The sequence below is a fragment of the Cutaneotrichosporon oleaginosum genome, assembly GCF_008065305.1.
Source record: "Cutaneotrichosporon oleaginosum strain ATCC 20508 chromosome Unknown ATCC20508_contig01, whole genome shotgun sequence".
Lineage (NCBI taxonomy): Eukaryota > Fungi > Basidiomycota > Tremellomycetes > Trichosporonales > Trichosporonaceae > Cutaneotrichosporon > Cutaneotrichosporon oleaginosum.
This window is the reverse complement of record NW_027072170.1, coordinates 258,463-278,121: the sequence shown is the minus strand read 5'-3', so window position 1 is coordinate 278,121 and position 19,659 is coordinate 258,463. Positions and strand designations below refer to the sequence as shown.

At 60.5% G+C, this 19,659-nt stretch overlaps 13 protein-coding genes across 13 annotated transcripts; 7 read left to right on the top strand and 6 right to left on the bottom strand.

Moving 5' to 3' along the window:
- Window positions 1-9: 9 nt before the first annotated feature.
- COLE_00126 (uncharacterized protein) lies at window positions 10-873 on the bottom strand (the record flags this gene model as incomplete). Its single annotated transcript, XM_018425197.1, has 1 exon — window positions 10-873. One exon carries the CDS (start codon window positions 871-873, stop codon window positions 10-12), a length of 864 nt encoding a protein of 287 aa, XP_018281044.1.
- Window positions 874-1,370: 497 nt separating this feature from the next.
- On the top strand, window positions 1,371-2,498 carry COLE_00125 (uncharacterized protein; the record flags this gene model as incomplete). The annotated part of the gene is made up of 1 exon (XM_065626060.1): window positions 1,371-2,498. One exon carries the CDS (start codon window positions 1,371-1,373, stop codon window positions 2,496-2,498), a length of 1,128 nt encoding a protein of 375 aa, XP_065482554.1.
- A 946-nt stretch (window positions 2,499-3,444) lies between these two features.
- On the bottom strand, window positions 3,445-3,702 carry COLE_00124 (uncharacterized protein; the record flags this gene model as incomplete). Its single annotated transcript, XM_018427489.2, has 1 exon — window positions 3,445-3,702. One exon carries the CDS (start codon window positions 3,700-3,702, stop codon window positions 3,445-3,447), a length of 258 nt encoding a protein of 85 aa, XP_018281046.1.
- A 222-nt stretch (window positions 3,703-3,924) lies between these two features.
- On the bottom strand, window positions 3,925-5,327 carry COLE_00123 (uncharacterized protein; the record flags this gene model as incomplete). Its single annotated transcript, XM_018427488.2, has 2 exons — window positions 3,925-5,184; window positions 5,235-5,327. 2 exons carry the CDS (start codon window positions 5,325-5,327, stop codon window positions 3,925-3,927), a joined length of 1,353 nt encoding a protein of 450 aa, XP_018281047.1.
- A 493-nt stretch (window positions 5,328-5,820) lies between these two features.
- Window positions 5,821-6,462, top strand: COLE_00122 (uncharacterized protein; the record flags this gene model as incomplete). The annotated part of the gene is made up of 1 exon (XM_018427490.2): window positions 5,821-6,462. The coding sequence occupies one exon, from the start codon at window positions 5,821-5,823 to the stop codon at window positions 6,460-6,462; it is 642 nt and encodes a 213-aa protein (XP_018281048.1).
- Window positions 6,463-7,093: 631 nt separating this feature from the next.
- COLE_00121 (uncharacterized protein) lies at window positions 7,094-7,303 on the bottom strand (the record flags this gene model as incomplete). The annotated part of the gene is made up of 1 exon (XM_065626059.1): window positions 7,094-7,303. One exon carries the CDS (start codon window positions 7,301-7,303, stop codon window positions 7,094-7,096), a length of 210 nt encoding a protein of 69 aa, XP_065482553.1.
- A 1,438-nt stretch (window positions 7,304-8,741) lies between these two features.
- COLE_00120 (uncharacterized protein) lies at window positions 8,742-8,972 on the bottom strand (the record flags this gene model as incomplete). Its single annotated transcript, XM_018427491.2, has 1 exon — window positions 8,742-8,972. The coding sequence occupies one exon, from the start codon at window positions 8,970-8,972 to the stop codon at window positions 8,742-8,744; it is 231 nt and encodes a 76-aa protein (XP_018281050.1).
- A 338-nt stretch (window positions 8,973-9,310) lies between these two features.
- Window positions 9,311-10,000, top strand: COLE_00119 (uncharacterized protein; the record flags this gene model as incomplete). Its single annotated transcript, XM_018427492.2, has 1 exon — window positions 9,311-10,000. The coding sequence occupies one exon, from the start codon at window positions 9,311-9,313 to the stop codon at window positions 9,998-10,000; it is 690 nt and encodes a 229-aa protein (XP_018281051.1).
- Window positions 10,001-11,944: 1,944 nt separating this feature from the next.
- COLE_00118 (uncharacterized protein) lies at window positions 11,945-14,354 on the top strand (the record flags this gene model as incomplete). Its single annotated transcript, XM_018425198.2, has 7 exons — window positions 11,945-12,229; window positions 12,398-12,762; window positions 12,800-12,956; window positions 12,990-13,338; window positions 13,379-13,742; window positions 13,781-14,077; window positions 14,120-14,354. 7 exons carry the CDS (start codon window positions 11,945-11,947, stop codon window positions 14,352-14,354), a joined length of 2,052 nt encoding a protein of 683 aa, XP_018281052.2.
- A 497-nt stretch (window positions 14,355-14,851) lies between these two features.
- COLE_00117 (uncharacterized protein) lies at window positions 14,852-15,885 on the top strand (the record flags this gene model as incomplete). Its single annotated transcript, XM_018422372.2, has 4 exons — window positions 14,852-15,037; window positions 15,072-15,262; window positions 15,307-15,470; window positions 15,503-15,885. 4 exons carry the CDS (start codon window positions 14,852-14,854, stop codon window positions 15,883-15,885), a joined length of 924 nt encoding a protein of 307 aa, XP_018281053.1.
- Window positions 15,886-16,293: 408 nt separating this feature from the next.
- On the top strand, window positions 16,294-16,884 carry COLE_00116 (uncharacterized protein; the record flags this gene model as incomplete). The annotated part of the gene is made up of 4 exons (XM_018424942.1): window positions 16,294-16,317; window positions 16,405-16,462; window positions 16,527-16,610; window positions 16,838-16,884. 4 exons carry the CDS (start codon window positions 16,294-16,296, stop codon window positions 16,882-16,884), a joined length of 213 nt encoding a protein of 70 aa, XP_018281054.1.
- Window positions 16,885-17,550: 666 nt separating this feature from the next.
- COLE_00115 (uncharacterized protein) lies at window positions 17,551-18,189 on the bottom strand (the record flags this gene model as incomplete). Its single annotated transcript, XM_018422373.2, has 3 exons — window positions 17,551-17,673; window positions 17,795-17,931; window positions 18,111-18,189. The coding sequence occupies 3 exons, from the start codon at window positions 18,187-18,189 to the stop codon at window positions 17,551-17,553; spliced, it is 339 nt and encodes a 112-aa protein (XP_018281055.2).
- A 263-nt stretch (window positions 18,190-18,452) lies between these two features.
- On the top strand, window positions 18,453-19,604 carry COLE_00114 (uncharacterized protein; the record flags this gene model as incomplete). The annotated part of the gene is made up of 1 exon (XM_018422374.2): window positions 18,453-19,604. The coding sequence occupies one exon, from the start codon at window positions 18,453-18,455 to the stop codon at window positions 19,602-19,604; it is 1,152 nt and encodes a 383-aa protein (XP_018281056.1).
- Between the last annotated feature and the right edge of the window lie 55 nt (window positions 19,605-19,659).

Below are 19,659 nucleotides of genomic sequence, written 5' to 3'. Positions count from 1 at the left end.
GCCAGTCGGTTAAACACAGTACGACTCAAATGCGTAGAGTTCTTCACCGATCTCAGCGCGATACTCCTCGTGGGTGATAATGCGCAGGTTCTCATCCACAATGGCCGGAGCGTCGTCCTCGTCAACGTAGTGTTCGAGGATGAGCTCGGCCGCGACATTGCGGGCAATCTGAGCGCGGACATCTCCTTTCGTTGCCCACTTACGCAGGAACGGCAAGTCGGCCCACCCCACGAGTGTACATCCGGTGTCGGCGAGCGCGAGGACGCGTGCGAGGTCCAGGCACAGGATAGTGGGATCGACCTCGTTCTCGTCGCTCGGCTGGGCGCGAATGACGACGTGACCCAGTCCCGCGACATCGCAGCGCAGTGCGCCGGGCGAACATAGAAAGACGGCCACAGGTGCCAGCTCGGGACAAGGACGCCCAAAGTACTGAGGCTTGCCGGGCGGAAGGAGGGTGACGACCCGCGGGGCCGTTACGTCCACGCAACGATGTTCGCGTGTCCATTGACGCACAACCTTCACCTGGGTAAGACTGACGCGCGAGTCCCGAAGCTGCACCTCGCACCAGCAGCGCTCGGCTCTCGACGGCAGGTTTGGGCGTACAGCGACCGCGCCGAAAAAGTCAACGGCGCGGACAGCCTCTGTCAGTGCGGTGACGTCCCACCACTCGGTGCGTGGGATGCGGACGCGCCGATTATCCCACACGGCAAGGAGATCGATGCCAAGGAAGGCGATGTGCTGCACGAGAAGAGCGTCGACTCGCCCGCGGAGGGAGCGACAGGCGGCACGCAGTGCAAGGAGCGACTCGTACGGAGCATGTGCGAGGATTGCGTCCAGAATGTGCGGGTGGGTGTCGATTGGGATCGCGACCATGGCGAAGAACAATGAGGTGCGATGCTGTTAGGGGCGCAAGTCGAGGAGAAGATGGGAAGTGGGAAGGAGAGCGAGGGATGAAGGCGAGGGTGGAGATGCAGAATCACCAAGCATCGCTGAGTGTGGGGTCGACGCAGTTGATGTGCTTGTCCCGCCAAGTGTGCGAGAGCCCTCGCGATTGGGCGCACTGTCCTCGTTGTTGTTTGGAGCGTGCACGATGATGGTGGCCCCCCCGCGAACTGACGAGGGTGATGTGGGCGTCAGCAGAATGACGAGAGTGGGGACATTCCAGTCATGGAGCATTTGTCCACCCAATTCCTGTCCCGCCAGCAAGGGGTGCCTGATCGCAGCACGTCGCACCTAGCCTCATCTTGCCTCTCACCACATCTTCTTGCCATCACGCTTCCATCCATCCATCTGCATTTAACATCATTTCTCTGACTACTGACGCTCACCACTGCTTACTACTCATCATCAGCTCCACACTCCAATATCCAATGAGCATCGATCACAAGTTCTACCCTCACATCTTCGAAGCCATTCTCGCCAGCGCGTCCTTCTCGGCTCTTGTGCGCCTGCGCGCGACGTGCCGCGAGGTGCGCGACCGCGTCGACCGCCAGCTCGTCACGCACATTGCCCTCGAACGCGCCTCCATGTCGGGCCCTGACCGGCACCTCGCGCTCGAGTCCTGCGTCCTCGGCAACCGCCTCTACCCCATCCCGCGCGCGGGATGGCTGCAAGACATGGCGGACGCCGTGCGTATTGTCGACCTTCTCGATGGCGAGCTCCCCGAAGGGGACCGCAACAGCAGCTTTTGCCGCACGCGTGGCGAGCTGTGCGACAGCTCTCCCTCGCACCTGGCCCGGTACATTGACATTTACGCGGAGATTGTGTGCTACTGGCACCAGCACTCCTGCACGCCGGGCATCCGCGCGGCGCGCTCGATACATTTTTGGACGCCCGAGGGCCCGGAAAACACGGATATGGCACTTCGCCACCTCGCGCATTGCTCCAACTCGGCCGTTCATGTCACACGTCGCTGTCCAGACGAATTCTACGATTCATTGGACCCCGTCCACATCCCTGATGTCATAGGAAGCCTGCACATCGTTCGTCTCGGCACGATTCGTTTGCGAGCCATGGATCCGTGCGAAATGGGCCGCGCGTTGTGGAAGCACATCTTCCATCTGCCAGGGACGGTGGTCGTCGGCACTGAGACATGGCGCCTGCCCGTCTTGTCGAATAAACTGGAGGAGCGGGAGGCCGAGCTGCACACCGAAATCGCCGAATACGGGGCCTGGTCTCCCCATGTTGGAATCATGCCCAGGGAGTGGCTATACTGGTCCGACAGCAGCACAGACGGAGAGACCGGCTTGGAGGCCGTCGGGGACGCAGGGGATTCTGGTGAGGACGGCGGAAATTCTGCACAGCATAACGGGGACGGTTACGTTGACCCGGAGGAGGCGGAGATGCTCGCGCGTGCAACAGCTGCGGCCGAAATATATCTCCGCGATCACTTGCACCGCATAAGCTTCGTCTCCGAGGAGGCTTACCGATTGCGAGTAGGCGAGCGTGTGTACAGCCTCGAGGCGTGGCGTGAAGAGCCCACCCTCGCCGACGATTGAGGCGCTGAAGGGCGGGTGTCGATGTAGTAGCACAGTAGTATGTACATATATCCAGAAGCCCAAGTCTAGTCTCCTCTCGCTCGTCACAAGTTTGCTGTTCTCTTTTGTTGGAAAATGGGCACGACTCGTGACTCCGCCCATTCTCCACTTCCACTTCCGCTCGAAGCGGAACCAATTCCAAAGTCAGTCGCGTCCATATTCCCCAGCCCGTTCCTCTCTCTCTCCTCGCTGATCACCATGACCGCACCAACACACCTCCGCATCCGCGTCTCTCCGCACAACGAGCTCAGCGTCCTTACGCCCTACGGCGCGATCCCGTACGCCTCGTACACGGCCACGACGCCGCTCTCCTCCGTTCACACTCTCGACTTGGACCTGCAGCTCGCCGCGGCCCCTAGCTCGAGCCCGGACGCGTGCGCATGCGGCCGCGCCGCGCTCCCCGCCTCCATGGCGCCGCTGAGTGAGCTGGACCTCGATATGGTCCGGCGTTGGACGCCGCACGCGTGCGCTGCGCCCCGTGCGCGCCGGGTCGTCAATCTCGACTGTACGATGGCGGAGGAAGGCGGGGACGAGTTCCATCTCGCGCCGTGTCCGGGGGCCGGAGACGCGGAGGTGGTGTATGTTGGGATGTGGGAGTACGATGAGTTTCCGCGCTTCGTCGTCGATGGGGACTTGCCGGCGCGCGTCGTTGTCCGTGTCATGGCGCCCGGAGATGAGGAGGAGGTGATGGCTGAGGGGGAGGGGGAGAACGAGGAGAGCGAAAGCGAGGGGGAGGAGGAAGGTGATGGGGAGGAGGAGGATGGGGAGGACGAGTGGGAAGACGAGGACGACGAGGACGACGACGGCGACACGCCCGATTCACAAGAAGCCAAGATTCGCGCGCTCATGGCGCGGACAAAATACCTGCCCCTCACGGCGTTTATCGCGCAGGCCAAGAACACGCACTTTACGCTCGTGGACGTCGAGAGCTGGGACGAGGACGAGGACGACGTCGAGGATAAAATTCGCGCTGAGCTCGCCAAGGTGCTCGTTGGCCGCGAGATGGACGACGCCGTGCGCTTTGTTTCGCTTGACTCGTACCGCGCTGAGGTGGGAGCCGAGGTGTTCCGCCTCGAGAGCCAGAATACGCCGCTGGGGTAGTCATGTGCTGGGGTAGCCGACGTGTGTGTCGGTAGATGCGCCGAGAGCCATAGCGGATGTACATGTATGTTGTGCACTAACTTATCCCATCAGAAGCTTGCCTGCTGACAACCCCGGCCGGCCCGTCTAGCCATCGAGTTCGCGTTCCTCTCCACCAACTTCCAGCTTGAGTAAGGCATTACATGCCAGCAGTGCTGGTCTATTACAACGACTGCTATGCTTTCTAAGACATACGTGTATACTTCTGACTATGCCGGCTCGGCGCCGCGCACATCTTTTATTCTTCCTACATCGGGAGCAGCAGGTGCATGAGCACGTCGCGGTTTTCGTCCATGGCAGCGGCGCCCAGCGTGCCACACAAGACTGCCGCGTACGCGATGAGCCCCGCACAGCGGTTCTTGCCCGGCGTCGCAGGCAAGTCGGCGGGCCGCACGTGCCCCACTCGCGCGAGGTACTCGAGCGCATCGCGGCGCGCGAGCGTCGACTCGATCTTGACCTCCCCCGTCTGCAGCGGCACCATGAACACCTCGGCGCCTTGGTGCGGGCCTTCGTGCACCGCCGCATACGCCCAGACGACGAGTGCGGCAATGTATGCGCAGAACGGGGTGATGCTTGCGACGGGCGGGTTGCCGCGCTCGTGCGCCCACGTGAAGACGCCCTCGAGGAGCCGCGCGGCGGCATGGAAGGCGTGCGCGCCGTCCATGCTGCGCGCCCAGGAGTGGGTGTACGACGAGGCGGTGGCCCACTCGGCTGGCACGACGTGGCACCCAGCGAGCGCACGCTCGCCGGCAAAAACCCGCAGCGCTTCCGTGTCCGTCGCCACGAGGATCTTGCCGAGCTGCGCTAGCGGCATGCCCGTCCAGTAAACGTGGAGGTCGAGAGGGGGCTCGTGGGCCGCGCGCCGCCGATCCAGGTGGCTCGAAAGGCGGTGGCTGACCGCGCTAAAAGAGGCGCGGAGCCGGTCTTTCCAGTGGGCGACGCGCGCCTCGGGGAACATCGAGAGGTCGCCCAGGTCGCGAGACAGTACGGTCGACGAGATGCTGAGGAGGCCGTGCAGGAGGATCCAGAGGGAGAACTCGGACAGGGGCGGCATAGCGCTACGCGTGATCACATCCTTGAGCGCGTTGCGGAAGGGTGGGAGGCGCGGGGCGGCACGCTGATGCCGGTTCCACTCGTAGGGTTCACAGGCGTTCCATACCGCGTCGCAGGCGGGCCAGTCGAGCTGCACACTCAAGCAGTTCACGATGTGGTGATGCCGGAAGAGAGTGGCGTTCGACGTATCCAACATGAACGCGAACCAGCCGACACGCTTGCGCTCCTCGAAGGCAACCCACTCTAGCCAGTGATCGAGCGGGTTATGCGCGCGGTGGTGTGGCGGCTGAGCGGGTTGGAAGACGCCGGCGAGGCGCGCCATGATGATACTCGGAGAGTGGAAGACCTGCGCAACGTGGTGCTCCTTGATCCCGCAGTATGCGCGGCTAAAATAGTTGACGAGGAGGATGGTCTGGAGAGCGTGAAGCGGGACCTGAGGCTGATCCTCAACTTGCTGTTTCGTTAGTCTCCGGGCATGTAGGCAGTTGTCATACAAAAACTCACCTCGAAAATGCGATTGCGCAACCGCTTGTGGATTCGCATCGCAATGCGGAAGCCCTCCTTGTCCTCGTTGAATGCTGTCCCGATGCACAGCATGGCAAGAAGAAGTTCGGGAGGGAGACGCCTGTACGGCAGGCTGGGCCGGTGGATGATAGGGTACAATGGTGCGAAGTGACTATAATAACGGCGGACATGGTGTGGTGCGGGTCGAGTCGGGGGCAGGAGCAGCGTGTCTCAGCACGGCCGCCCGGCTAAAGACTCGCGGCCGCACCTGGCGAAGGAGCGTACCATGCCCACTCACACATCATAGAGTTGGAGGTGACGGCGCATCTCGTTCACGGTGAATGCTTGAGAAAGCATGTCGTCGCGCATGGCCCCGTCGTACAAGTTGAGAACCTCGTCGCGGGCGCGGCTGTCGATTACGTCGGATTGCGGAGGCAACGGCCACTGCCAGCCCTGGCGCCACTCGTCAGAGAGCGGCGGGAATGGCATGCTGGTGAACGGCAAAGCTCGAAGATGAGAGAAGCGCTCGTCCAGGCCATGTCGGCTGGAGAGGGAGTGCTCAGGCGGTGTTGGGAGCGACGAGCTCATGTCATGGTCGGAGAAGATGGCGACGTTGTCTTTTGAGGGCTCATCAACGGGGGTGAGGGGCCAAACCGCACCCGAAGACGGGTTTGGGGCGTTGAAGAACCATGTGAAGATGTCGACTGACTCGGGGGAGTCAGTGTCAGACCCTGGACCAGACGCCCAGGTGAGCTCTGGAGCGACCTCCGGAGGGACGACACTGGGAAACTCGATCCCGGTGCTGGTCTGCTGTTCACTGGCGACAGACGCGAGGTTGGGCATGCCGTCCCCGCCGAGGGGGATGTTAAAGCGCTCGGTACGGCCTGGAAAATCGGTCTCGGACTTTGGCGTGAATGAGAGAGGCCCTAGAGTCTCTGGAGTGGCGGCGAAAGCGGGAGCGAGGGGAAGATCGAGAGAGGCACCGGCGCGTGCAGGTCCGTCGGCGGCAGCCTCGCGCGCCTCATTGAGAACAAGACGAGGGGAGAGGGACGACAGAGGCGCATTTGTGTCCAAGCGGGGTGATGTCGAATCTTCGCGGTCACTCAAGGCCGAGTCACCTTCGAGGTTGCGGAGGAGCTCGCTGCGGGACGCGAGGAGTCCCTCGTGGCGCCCGTCCAGGCGGCCATTGAGGCGAGAGTCGAGGCGGCCAAGACGGTCGAGTCGGTGACGCTCGACGCTGTCGAGCCCGAAGCTAGAGTGCTGGGAGATATGGTTGGATGAGGATGGAAAAGAATATCCTCTGGAGAAGATGGGCTGCTTGAAGGGGCGAGAACTTTCGTCGTCCGAAGCGGGCGAGTCGGCAGATACATTTGTATTGCGTCGCTGGGGGCGACGGCGCTTGCGAGGGACGAGCGCATCCTCCTCAGCGGTCGTGAGGGGAGCAGGTGCGTCACCATCGCTGCCGCGACGGCTTTTGCATGATGTGGAAAGATGCTTGCGAAGGACATCGGGGCGAGCGAATCCCTTGCCACAAGCTGGACACACCGATCGGGGGCGAGTGTCTAGAGGTTAGCTATTGTGAACGACAGAATATGTGGTCAAAACACAGGACGAGTCGACACGGGCGCAGACGGAAACAAGCAGAAGCCGGTACGCCAATAGGTACTCTGGTGCATGTGCATGTAGTCGAGTCAATTCTCCAGCCGAGGCTGTGAAAAGAGGGGGGGTGGGGGAGAATGATGGTGATGATGAGAGAGTGGGAGAGAGAGAGAGTGACACAGAGATCTCGAGTGACATCTCGCTTATCTCGCCTATACTGTACGTCCGGGGTGGAAATGGACTTTCCGCGGATTTCCGCCTCACCCCAGTCTCCCACATGCCTCACCCCCACGCCACTTGCCAGCCTGCCGCTGGACCCCCTCGGTCGTAACCGACACACTCTCTTCTGGTGAGTACTCACGGTTCAGTTCGTGACGCTCCAAATAATCCTTGCGAGCATAGCGTTTGGGGCAGTGCTGGCAGGCATAGATGCGGTCGGTGTCGCTGGTAGGAGATGCTGGGTGCGCCATTTTATGTGGCGGTGACGGATGCGGGTTGTCGCGGTTACTTCGGTTGTGTGGGGGAGTCGCTAGGGAGGTAGAGGCGAAAGGGGTTTTGGATGTGGACGGCGGTCTAGGTGTCGACGAGGGAGTTAGGAGGCAGTGACAGGTAACAGAAGAATGAAGAAGAAGAGATGAGAAGAAGGAGGAGGTGAGGAATGGGAAGAGGTAGAAGAGGCGGTAGACGAAGCTGGCCTGGCTTATCACATCTCTCTCTCAAGCGCACCGTCAACTCGAACCTCTTTCAGGTCTCGTCGTCGTATCCCAAATGATCAGGGCGGCTGCCGAGTCTCCCCCGGGGGGCGCCACCTGCTGCCTCCACCGGCTCAACACTGGGATGTCGCCTGGTACACTCGTGCTGCCTTTGCCGCTGGCGGCTGGGCGGCTGGGCGGTTGGGGAATGCTCGAGAGAGTGGAGGAGGTGGAGGAGGGGCGGGGCTGGGCGTCCGGCATCCGGCCAGCACGGGCGACGGTAACAAGCGCGGCAGGGCTATGAGCCAGGGCGGGTTGGCAGGGTACGGCAGGTGGGGTGGGGGCCGCCGGGGTGCAAGTGGCACGGCTGCAGGCTGTGTGAGGTGAGAGTGGAACACGGAACACGGCATCTGGCCAGAGGGCCAAGCGTGTATCTCAACCGTCGGCACTCACGGGCGGGTCAGCTGACATTGTCAAGCGCTGCGTTGGGCGGGCGCCATCAAGTTCAGCCTCTTTACCCTTAACCCCAGTTCCAAGGCTCAAGGTGGCGCACACCATTTTCCTGTGTTAATTCTCGATACTGCGCGTCGCGTTGAGTGGCCACAATTGCTGGTCGCGATACGCTTTCTCAAACCAGCGTACGAGAACATGCAGGCTTATCTCCAGAACCTGCCAGTAGAAGCTGCAACAGCGCCCAAAATCCGGGGGGTAAGCTGTAGACGGAGCGCCTCGCTACTGACTCTGACGACTGACCCCTGCCGGCGCCCGTGCGCGGAGAGTCTGAGAATCCCGGGTCGCATGAATGTTCTTCCAGGCAGCAAGACAGGTGTAAGTTGGACTCACTCGGGCCTGGGAGTGACATAACATTTCGGTAGCAGCCGAGGCTCGAGAGCAGAGGCCATGCGCGCTTCGCGGTGAGCGCAGGCGTATTTCGACAGTTCGTGTTCCTCGCTGTCCTATTCTGTGGGGTACCCCCTGGGGAATGCTTGCGGGCACCTTGCGCTCTCCCTGCTCTCATGCTCGCTGCTGCATGCGCTCGCCTGGATCGGTCCGGTTGTCGTATGAGCACGGTCCAAAGTCATTCCATGGTTTTCCCGGCGTATTCCGCTTCCTCTGCCATGCCGCCCGTCCCGCTCGTCTCGCGTCTCCACGCACCGACCAGACCGGCCCTTCTCATTCACGACATCGCCCCCCCCCTTCTCATGCTTTCACTCCCTCACCCTACACTAATCTCCCTGGTCCCATACATTCTCCTCAGGGAGCGCAACTCTCGTTGAATACTGAGAGCACGAGAGAACGTGAGAATGCCCAGGGCCGCGCAAGCTATCGATAATTTCGAACTTGGAGAGCTCGCGTATCGCTTCTCGTCGCATACGGCCGCAGTTCCGCGGACATCCAAGACTACTGCTGCCGCCGGCACCCGCCGTACACCAAACCTTGCCTCCATGGACCAACTAAGTAACAAGTATGCTGCATTGCGCTATCAGCTCGAACCGTGGCAGCGCCACCGATTGTTACTCTGTGCGCGCCATCAGTATTCGTCGACCGTTCTTGCTACACGGAAGGAGAGCGCATCGATGACTCATGACTCAGTCCCCTCTGCGTGCCAGGAACAACTCCGCTGGCACCGGGCTAACACTGGACCGAGGCCGAGGTTGCTTGCCGCCGGATCTTGCGCATCCCTGGAAATACGACAAAGGGAGCGGGCATGAGCAGGAACGTGGAGTTGGCATCCCCAACCTCCGCTCGACGTCATCCACATGCCATCACCCACGATAGACACCGATGTACCACACTCCGTTCCGTTTTCCGTCTCCGTCTCCCCACCGCCGACACAGCGCTCACTTATTGTTCTCCGTGCTCGCCGGGCCTCACCGAGCACAGGTGTATTTTTGCCTCACAACAGGAGGCTGGGCGCCGCATAATGGAAAATGCGGGCGCCGTCCTCGGCTCGGCAACTCCCGGACATCGCCGTTCCGGCCCGGAGTAACGGTAAACTCGGAAGTAGGGGCGTATTCCTTATATCCGCCGCTCGGGGATGTGTGGAGTCCGGACTCGGCCCGCGTGGTTTGGACTGCGCTTTGCTCCACGACCACCTCGCTTACGCAGCTCGTTTCACTCTCACATGCGACGCTCGTAACACTCGCTCGAATGTCAAGCACCGCGTCGATCCCACAGGTACGCACAGATCACCGGTCGCTCGGCAGGAACACGTCGCGGGGTCAGGTGCCCCGCAGCATGCAAGAAGGGCCGCTGCATGCGAGGCGGCATACTGCCGCCAATCGGGCAGCCCGCAACAAAGTGTCCATTCTCGGTCCTTGGCCGTGGTGGTCGTGTGAGGTCGATCAGACATTGGTAGCCTCCGCCCGCCGCCGCCAAGAAACGTGGGGCGTTTATTCTGCGGAAGTTGGCCGGGCGCTTGCGAGCGCATGCGAAGCGCTATCGGCGAGGGCCGCTCGCTTAGCTTCCGGTTAGCGCTTCAGTGGGTCGTGTCGTCGACGGTGAGCGATAGCATCGCGATAGCGATGAAACGTCGAGGGCGAGCGAACATGTAGATACGTAGATGTTCTTATGCTATCATGCCCACCGACGGTGACATCCATGGCGTCTCGACTCGCTTACTGCCCACCACCACCACTCCACAAACTCCACGATCCGCAACGTGATCGACATTCCACTCGTTGCCGTTGACGATTTCGCGATGCTTTCGCATTTACATTTTGCTCAGCGTGCACATCTAGCCCCCAATTGCCGCCTGCTCGTTCCCACCCCATCTTTGCACCTCCACGCGGAACAAAAAATGCGCAGCTCTGCCCGACGGTCACAGTCCAGCGTCACAGTCAGCAAGCACAGAGTAATGAGCAGGCGCAACGCTAGCGGCCAGCCGCGGCAATAGGCCCTGCTCCTCACGTGCCCGATGCCTTCAGTCCCGCTCACAGCGGGTGACTTCCTCCCCCACATGCCCCACCCCCGCCCCCTCATGCCACGGCAACGGGGGGCGGTAGCTGTGGAAGTCAGTCATGCGGGTGCGCGGAAATTCAACATCCATCCCATTCTCCATTCATGGATCGCCGCGAGCAGCTGTCTCATTGCGGCTATGCCTGATCGTACGGCTCATTCTCAGATGTCTCAAGCGTTCAATTTACCGGTGGGGGTATCGCCGGGGCTGTCACCAGATCCCTGATCTCCGATTTCGGAGACTTCATTCAACGATGTGAGACAATGAATCGCTGGTGGCTTTATTAGTTCATCATCGCGGATTAACGACCATGTGAGGTTCTGCCATGTTCTTTCGTGAGTCAGTTCTATTACTATTCATCTGGTCCCTGCCATCGGTGTAATAATCCCACGGCGGTACCGAGGCAATCTCTCAAAAGTCAGAGCAAAATTCGTGGCACGCAAGGTCAGAGCGCCGGTGACACAAGTGAATGACTTGGCTGCATTAATACTCTTGGTGGTGAGACGGCGACTGCTTGCAGCATCCGTGTGGATCTAGCGCTGGTCTTACCGCGCTGCCCGCTTGGCCAGCCGCCGATGCGGTGCTAGATCTGATGCAACGTACGCTCATGGCGACTTGAAATCCCTCTAGCCATTTCCGAGTCTTGAATGCAGGCGAGCAGTTCAGTGAGAGCAATAAATGCGCCCCAGGTGTGCACTGCCTGCTGAGCATGGAAACCAATTCGGGCACAGCAAACGGCGTTTGGGTCAGCTTGCCATCCATGTCAGCACGCGGGCCTCGCCCTGTCTTACCCACGCCTTCAGCATTCAGCACCGCCCTCGCCTGTCAGAAATGCAGTGAAGAGATCAATGCGCGGTCGGTCGAGACCAGCGAGGATTGTATCGATGGACCAAAAGGAATGGGCAGAAGGGGAGTGCTCGTGCGCGGCCCACGTAGGCGGTCGTGAAAGTCAGCTCGATGTCACGATGAGTAGTCAGCCAGAAAATTGAGACATCTGACAAGTCTCCGCCAAAGCGTCGTCCCACACTATCGTGTTGCCGCTGGAACGAGTTAGTGGAAGGAGGATGTGATCCGGGAGATTGAAGAGTTTTTGTTACTGGAGATTCCGGTGATGGCCGACACGGAGGGCGTGCCTGATTCCGCCCACCCAGGCGAGCAATGACGCGTCACCGCTTGTCCCCGCCTGCACGCGACTCTCCTTCACTCTCTCACTCTCATCTTCTTTCAACTCAATACCTCGAGCTCATCGCCATCGCCACCCCTCACCTTCTCAGGCATCGGGCTGCTATCGCTTCAGTGCCGCGTTACTGGGTCCTCGCTCTCTTGTGTATGCTGCTGGCCACCCTCATTCCACGCGTCGCCAGACTCTCTCCTCTGGCACAACCCCGCTACTCACACATCCGCCTTCTCTCCCTCTTCTCCAACATGCCCGCTACCTGTAGGTTTGCCATAACGGACTCATGCTGACGCCAGATCCCAAGCCCCCAACAGCGCCCCCGCGCTGGGAGTACACTCCGCAGAAGATCGAGACCAATGTCGATGGCTACATCACCGAGACGGACAAGCTCCTCGATGAGATCGCCGCGCTGCCTAAGGAGCAGCGGACCTTCGACAACACCGTCCGCCGTATGGCGTTCCATGACTCGGCTGCGGATAGGGGCATCGAGCCCGGCCTCTTCTTGCAGTACGTCAGCGAGGATGAGGGCGTGCGCAACGCTTCTGTTGAGGCCGACAAGACGCTCCAGGTGAGTAATGCCTGTGCGGTTCCTACCTTCCTTCCTTGGACTTGTCCTTAGTGGCACGTTCTCGCTGGCCCTGTCACGGGCCACAGCGGAGCGCAACGAAGAGGCTCTTTGGTCTTCGGCGGTAGAGAGCATAGGCCCTCGATTTCCGCCTGCAACGGCTGATATCAGGAATATGGCCTCAAGACCATCGCCCGCGAGGACATCTACAAGGCCCTCCTCGATGCCGAGGCCCACGTCAAGGCTGAGGGAAAGCTCAACTCTGAGGAGCAGCGCCTCATGGATCGCATGATTCGCGACCGCAAACGCAATGGTCTGGGTCTGGAGCAGAGCAAGCGGGACGAGCTGCTCAAGCTCCAGACGAAGATCATGGGCCTCGAGGTCGACTTCCAGCGCGCGTGTAACGAGGAGAAGGGCTTCCTCCTCTTCACTGAGGAGGAGCTGGTAGGCGTGCCCGCGGCTGCCGTCGAGGGTTACCCTAAGGAGGGCGACAAGTACAAGGTCACCTTCAAAACGCCTGATATCGTGCCCATTTTGTGAGTCATCGAGCTGCGAAGCGCAACTGACCTCCAGCCAGTACGCCGATAACCCGGAGACGCGCCGCCGCGCCCAGCTCGGCTACGAGGGCAAGACTATCCAGAACGTCCCCGTACTGGAGGAGATTGTCCAGCTACGCAAGCAGGTCGCCGACATCCTTGGCTTCAAGAACTTTGCTGACTATATCCTTGATGTTGGTTTTCTGTAGATAATCGCTGACCTCCAGATCAAAATGGCCAAGGATTCGAAGACGGTCATGGACTTCCTGAACGACTTGCGCACCAAGCTTACCCCCCTCGGCGAGGCCGAGAAGAAGAATTTCCTCGATCTCAAGAGGGAGGTGCACCAGGAGAAGGGGTATGAGCCCGATGACGAGCTCAACCTTTGGGACTACCGCTACTACGACCGCCTTTGGACTGAGCGCAAGCTTGCTCTGGACGATGAGAAGATAAAGGAGTACTTCCCTGTTAACAAGGTCGTCCCGACCATTCTAGACATCTACAAACAGCTCCTCAGCGTGCAATTCTACCCAGTCCCACGAGATGAAGAGCACGGTGGCAACACGTGGCACAAGGGTAAGCTGAAGATGCTTCTTTGTTTGGAAGCTAACTCCAGACGCTGAGGCTTACGCCGTCTGGGACCATCAGAATGGCAAGGACGGCGAGTTCCTTGGGTATATGTACCTCGACCTGTTCCCTCGCGAGAACAAGTATGGACACGCCGCCGTCTGGGGTCTCATCCCCGGCTGGACCAAAGAGGACGGCGGGCGCTCGTACCCGACCGTCTGCATGGTCGCCAATCTGGCCAAGCCTACACCCAAGCGCCCTGCGCTGATGAAGCACTCGGATGTGGTCACCTTCTTCCACGAGATGGGTCACGCTTTCCACGGTCTTTGCTCGCGGACACAGTTCAGCCGTTTCCACGGCACGCATGTCGCTAGAGATTTTGTCGAGGCACCTTCGCAGATGCTCGAGAACTGGTGGGTACTCTCGCGCAGGGCAATGCTGACATCACTAGGTGCTGGCTGCCGGAGCAGCTTAAGACTATGTCATCACACTACGAGACTGGCGAGAACCTACCGGACAACCTGATTCAGAGCATTGTCAAGAGCAAGAACGTCAACCAGGGCCTGTTCAATCTCCGCCAGCTGTTCTTCGGGCTCTACGACATGACTCTCCACACGTCTAAGGATGACATTGATCAGACCAAGCTCTGGTGCGACCTGCGCAAGGACGTCTCGCTCGTGTCCACCAAGGGCGAGTACGTGGGCGGCCAGAGCGGCTTCGCTCACATCGTCGGTGGCTACGCCGCGGGGTAAGTCTTAGCTCCGTCACCTGCAACCAAGGCTGACTTCAGCTACTACGGCTACCTCTACTCGCTCGTGTTCGCGGCGGACATGTTCGAGACCGTGTTCAGCAAGGCGCCCATGTCGCCGGAGAACGGCATGAAGTACCGCAATGAGATTCTCAAGGTCGGCGGAAGTCGTGACGAGATGGACTCGCTGGTGGCACTGCTCGGCCGCAAGCCGACCAACGACGCGTTCCTGCGGGATCTCCTGAGCGGCGCGGAGGGCGAGGCTGCGCGTCTGTAGGCGGAAGAGCATTATAGCATAAGAGGGGTAAGTAGCATTACTTGAGAAGTAGCAAACAGATGAAGAACACAGGGTGGAAGTGATTAGAAGCCGCTTAATTTGGGCATATTAAGAGGTTTGTAGTAGATCAAATGCCTGCAGCGCTGTATGGCCAGGCGGCCGGCCGTCTGCATCTACGTTTACCTCCGATCCGCATTTCTCCACAGTTCCTCAGCAGCTGCCACCACTGCGAACGATGCGGAGTCAATATGAGAGCGGAAGTCTCGACACCGAGATGCGTGTCCGCGGCCGATGGAATCGTTCTGTGTTCCGGGTTTCGGCGTCGGGGATCGCCGAGCCCACCTCCGCCCCACCACACCGGTTAATACCACACCCAACATCCACAAATATCAGACTGACCTCGCAACATCTTCGTTGCTCCATCGCGTTTGTGTTGGATTCACGTTCATCTCTCTCTTTCACGGTCACTCGATTCCCTCACATCCATCACCGCCATCATGTCCATTCCCAAAATCCCATCGCGCCGTCTCGGTAACCAGGACCCGGCGCACGTTATGGACTTCCCCTCGCTCAACCTCGGGCACAAGCCGTGCTCCAAGACGCCCTTTACACTGGTCGACCTCGACATTACCGTGTATGGCCTTGACGAGATCAAGGGTGGCGACAAGCCCGTTGCGGCAGTCGTGAGTTGACCCGTCTCATTGTGGCTGACGGCAGATCGTTGCACACGGATGGGCGAATAACGCCGCGCAGATGGAGAACATGTGCTACGGCCTCATTGGGGAGATGACCAAGCTGGGCGGCCGGCGGACACGCGATGTCATCGTCGTGACTGTCGACCAGCGCAACCACGGCACGCGCAAGCTGAAGAAGGACACGCTGTCGTACAACAAGAACCCATTGCGCCTGTGAGCTACCCCGTCTTGCTTTCCAGGCTCTAAGCTGATGACAGCGTTGCGATGGCGACGACGATCACGGGTGGCGTTGAAGACCACCAGCTGATTATGGACATGCTGGAGGACTACGTGTTCCCGCTTGGCCAGCGCAAGATCGTCGAGTTCATGTGCACGGGCGTCTCGCTTGGCGGCCACCTGATCTGGCGCCTGATGAAGATTGGTGCGTGCCCTCACGTTTATATCTGACGCCAGACCCTCGCGTCCGCGTCGCCGTGCCGATCATCTCGGTCCCCCCCGACGCGCTCACGAAGGTGCACACGGCGCGCTTCCGCGCCGACGGCACGCTCGGCACAGAGAAGATGTACTTCCCCAAGGCGACACGCGAGTTCTACGAGGGCAAGACGGCGCCCGGGACGTTCAAGGACAAGTGCATCCTCGCGCTGTGCGGCGGTGTCGACGAGGTCGTGCCGCCCGCGTTTGGGCAGGAGGAGTGGGAGAAGGTGCGCGCCGAGGCGCGCGCGACAGACCAGTGGATCCAGCCGGGCCGCGGGCATATTTGCACCCCCGAGATGGTTGCGCGCGCCGCTGAGTGGTTCGCGCGCTGGGGGCTTGGTGCGGCGGACGCCAAGCTGTAGATCGTGTACTGAAGTCTAGAGATGTCTCTTTTGAGTCCTGGCCTGTCGTTCCTCATGTTACCGTGTGCTTGCTGCTACTTGGCCGTGTTGTCGTCAGGAACAGAGGCGTGCACACTCTCCTCCCTTGAGTCATGGAGGCTGCTGTCATGGACAAATAGCAGACCTCGCCAGCGTTATCGACTCACAGCGCGTTCGACGGTTTTCCACGACGGGTTGGCGTAAGCTATGCATCTACTTGGCTCTTTATAGACGTCTCTTCGCAGCGCAAGATAAGATAGTGCTCGTCGAAGTGATCGTCGTACAACTTTCCCACGGTCGACGATTCGCGTGGCTTTACCTCCGCCCTTCCCAACTGGCCCACTCTCGTTGGCCGAAGTCGCATCTCACTCGACATCATCAACAACAGCCATGTCCGCATTCTACCGCGCCCTCGTACGTCTGGGGCCATGGAGGCGGGCTGCTATCACCGGCGGTCACCTTCCAATCGGGCCGTGTCCACGAAGTCGCCGCTAATCGCAGCAACGCCACGCGCACGAGTCTCCAGTCATCTTCTACTCGCTCGTGATCGGCTTTGCGGGTGAGTTTAAGAGGCGTGACGAAGCAGACGGAGATGTGCAGGGTGTTAGAAAAGCTAACAGCAGGCCCGGCGCTCGTGTTCACTGTGCCTCCGATCCGCAAGTCGATGGGCTGGAAGCCCGCGGAGCGCGTGCCGGAGACGTACCCCAGTGAGTTGGGCAGGCAGGAAGGGTGTTGGGAGAGACAGTGACGGACCCTGCCGAGAATAGGAGGGCGGAGGGGGGTGAATGAGTGCAGTCGGGCGTCATGAACCAGAGGGGCGGGTGAGGATGAAGCCTGGGGCGGCTCTGGCGGTCCGCCGAGTGCTTGTGCCACCGACCAGGGGACTCCTTCCTCCACTCCTCCCTCTAAATCACGGGCAAGCAGCTGACACCAGTTCCCAACCGCCCAAGGCGTGCTGTGGAAGGGTTCGAGGACCCATAGATGCCGAACCTATAGACGATGTAGCACTGTCTCGGACTTTGCCGCGCGCAGGACCAGATTGACACACATCAATCGTCTGAGGACTGCGCGCTGCATCGTTGGTCTTGGTCCTGCTCTGATCACCGGACGAGATGGTTACCAGCAGGTCCGGCAACAGGCGGAAGCTGGTCGCTGCCATTGGGGTATGTGATCCCATCACATCATCCCGCCAGGGCCGGTACGTACGCACGGCGCTCTCCACTCCACCACTTCCACAATTCCTTCCGAGAGCGAGAATCGCACGCTGCAGAGTCACAGCCGCGCGTCACCTGACCGCACGCACGTCTCTGACGTGCAAGGGCGTGTAGCTCAGTTGGTAGAGCGTGTCATTAGCATCTGCGAGCATTTGTCAGAATATCTTGACAAGGTCTTTGGTTCGATTCCTAACTCGTCCACACATCGTATCTTTTGGCCATCGGCGCTGTGTGGAACAGAAGGGAGAGCTGGGGGTGAGTGCGGGCTGCTGCTGGGAATGTCTAGAGAGCGTGGCCTGCTTCAACCTCGAGGAAAGGGCACGCCCCGGCTAGCTGGCAGTTGGCCGACAGCTGCAGGCATCCTTGGCTTGCGCAAATGCGCGCCTGCCTGCGTAAGATTACATGTGGTGGTACAGCGGGTATATCGGCCTACCTATCCCCACGCCTGCGTATTACTGTAGTTAACGATGAGTCGGTCGCCGGTCTGGTAGCAGTCGAAGAGGTTGCCAACGATATCGTCTGGCGTAGGGGCGAATGCACCATTGATGTACGTGAACTGCCGTCAGCTTGGACAGGGAGGATGGGAGGCATATCTGCAAGGGAGACATAGGCGGGACGTATCCCCCTGGCCTTCCATGTATACGACTGCCACATCAAGGTAAGCGGCCGGCACGCACTAGGGGGTCTGTGTTCTTGAACCCCAACTGTTTCCGCAAGAACGTAGTCACTGTCTGGAACTTGTTCGCCGAGCTAATCTTAAAGATGTTGCTCTTCATAATTGGGGCTGACCCGATTGACTTGAAGAGCACGACGACTGGTGTGAGCGCGCGACCCCGGTGCCGCAAGAAGGTCAAGGGGCGGGAGAGGAGTAGGTGAACGGCAGCGCGCCCAGTCGGAGACATAAAGGAGAAATACTTCATAGAGGACCCCTACACCTCCGCTCCGACAAGATGTGCTTCGAGTAGCGTCCGCGACTCCCCTCCGCCGACTCACTCTTCACATCCTTCCGAATCTTCGACTTGTCGAGCACGGCTAGCGTGGCTGCTGGAATCGTTGGTGGTGATGCTAGCATCAGCATCCTCTTCTTCAACCTCCAATACTAACCGTCCACCGCTGTCGACATGGCTGGGTTGGATGGTGCTCAAGACGAATTCGCTGTCGACGTCAACAATGTCAATGCACGCGTCAAGCTCGAGCGGTGGAGGTTGGTGGCGGCGGGATCAGATACCACGCGACGGTCGGCGGTTGTACCTTTGGTCGCCACCGGGAAAGGTGTTGCCGAGGCACTCCATCTCGGTCTTCCATCTTCCACTCTTCTCCACAAACTCATCAACGATGCCAGACGACCCGCCATCGCCGCCGCCCGCACCAGAGGCTGCGCCAGTGCCAGCTGCGACGGAGCCCGTCGTTCCCAGTCCGCCACCGAACGTGATCGCCGAGGTGCCGGCCGTGCCCACCCCCCCACCAGTCGTCACACCAACCGAGTCTCCACCCGCCCCGATGTCCGCACCCACTGAGACAGCCCCCACCTCTTTTCCAGCATCCGTAACATCCTCCGCTTTGCCTCCCGCCCCAGTGGCCGCCCCCGCCTCCATCCCCCCCGCTTACCCCGTTATCCCCGCGGCATTCGTCCCACCCGCCGTTACGCATCTGAAGCACGCCCCGCGGCCCCTCTCAACGCTGCCGCAGCAGCTGAAGCGGCTGGCATATGTCGTCTCCATCCTGATCGGCGGCTCCGCCATCCTTGCGGGCGCATGGAGCGCCTTCCTCCTTCCGCTGCTGCACGCGACGTACTCTGCGCGCAACGCCGTCGCAAGTGCGCAGAAGGATAGGTGGCGCGCCGTTCTCGATAAGCTGCAAGGCATCCGCGCCCTGGGCATTTTCCCGCTTGCCTTGACGCCCGAGGAGAACGCCGAGCGCGACGAGGCGATCGCCAAGATTGAGGCGGAGAAGGCGGAGAAGGCCGCCGCTAAAGAGCAGGAGAAGGACAAGCAGGTTGCCCTGCACGGCCAGGTGCCCGAGAGCCCCAAGTCCTCCACGTCCAACATCCCCGACGACCTGCCGCCTGCCACCAAGCCGCCGCCCATCCCACTCCGTGCCGATGTCGGCGACCTCAGCGCCGCACTCAAAGACCTCGCTGCCAACCTCGATGCCACTGCCACCACGCGCACCAGCCTGGTGTCCACCCTCGAAGGGTACACCTCCGGCCTCCACCGCGAGCTCTTCCTCGCCCGCTCCGGCGGACCGAGCACGCCGTGGGGTCCTGTTCCGGGCGCCAGCAACACGGGCCGCGTGGGCCTGGGCACACTTAGCGCCAACCTCGCAAGCGCAGGCGGCAAGGTAGCTGGCCAGCCTGAGGCGTCGCCCCTCGGCATCCCACCCGCTCGTAGCGAAGAGTGGGACAGTGTGCGCCGCGAGGTTCGTGCGATCAAGGGTCTGCTGCTCAACCGCCGCAACTTTAGTGTGCCGACGACGCGTGCCTCGTAGATGTGGAGGCAGGTAGCTGACGATGATGGAGGAGCGTTGAGTAGGGCGAGAAGAG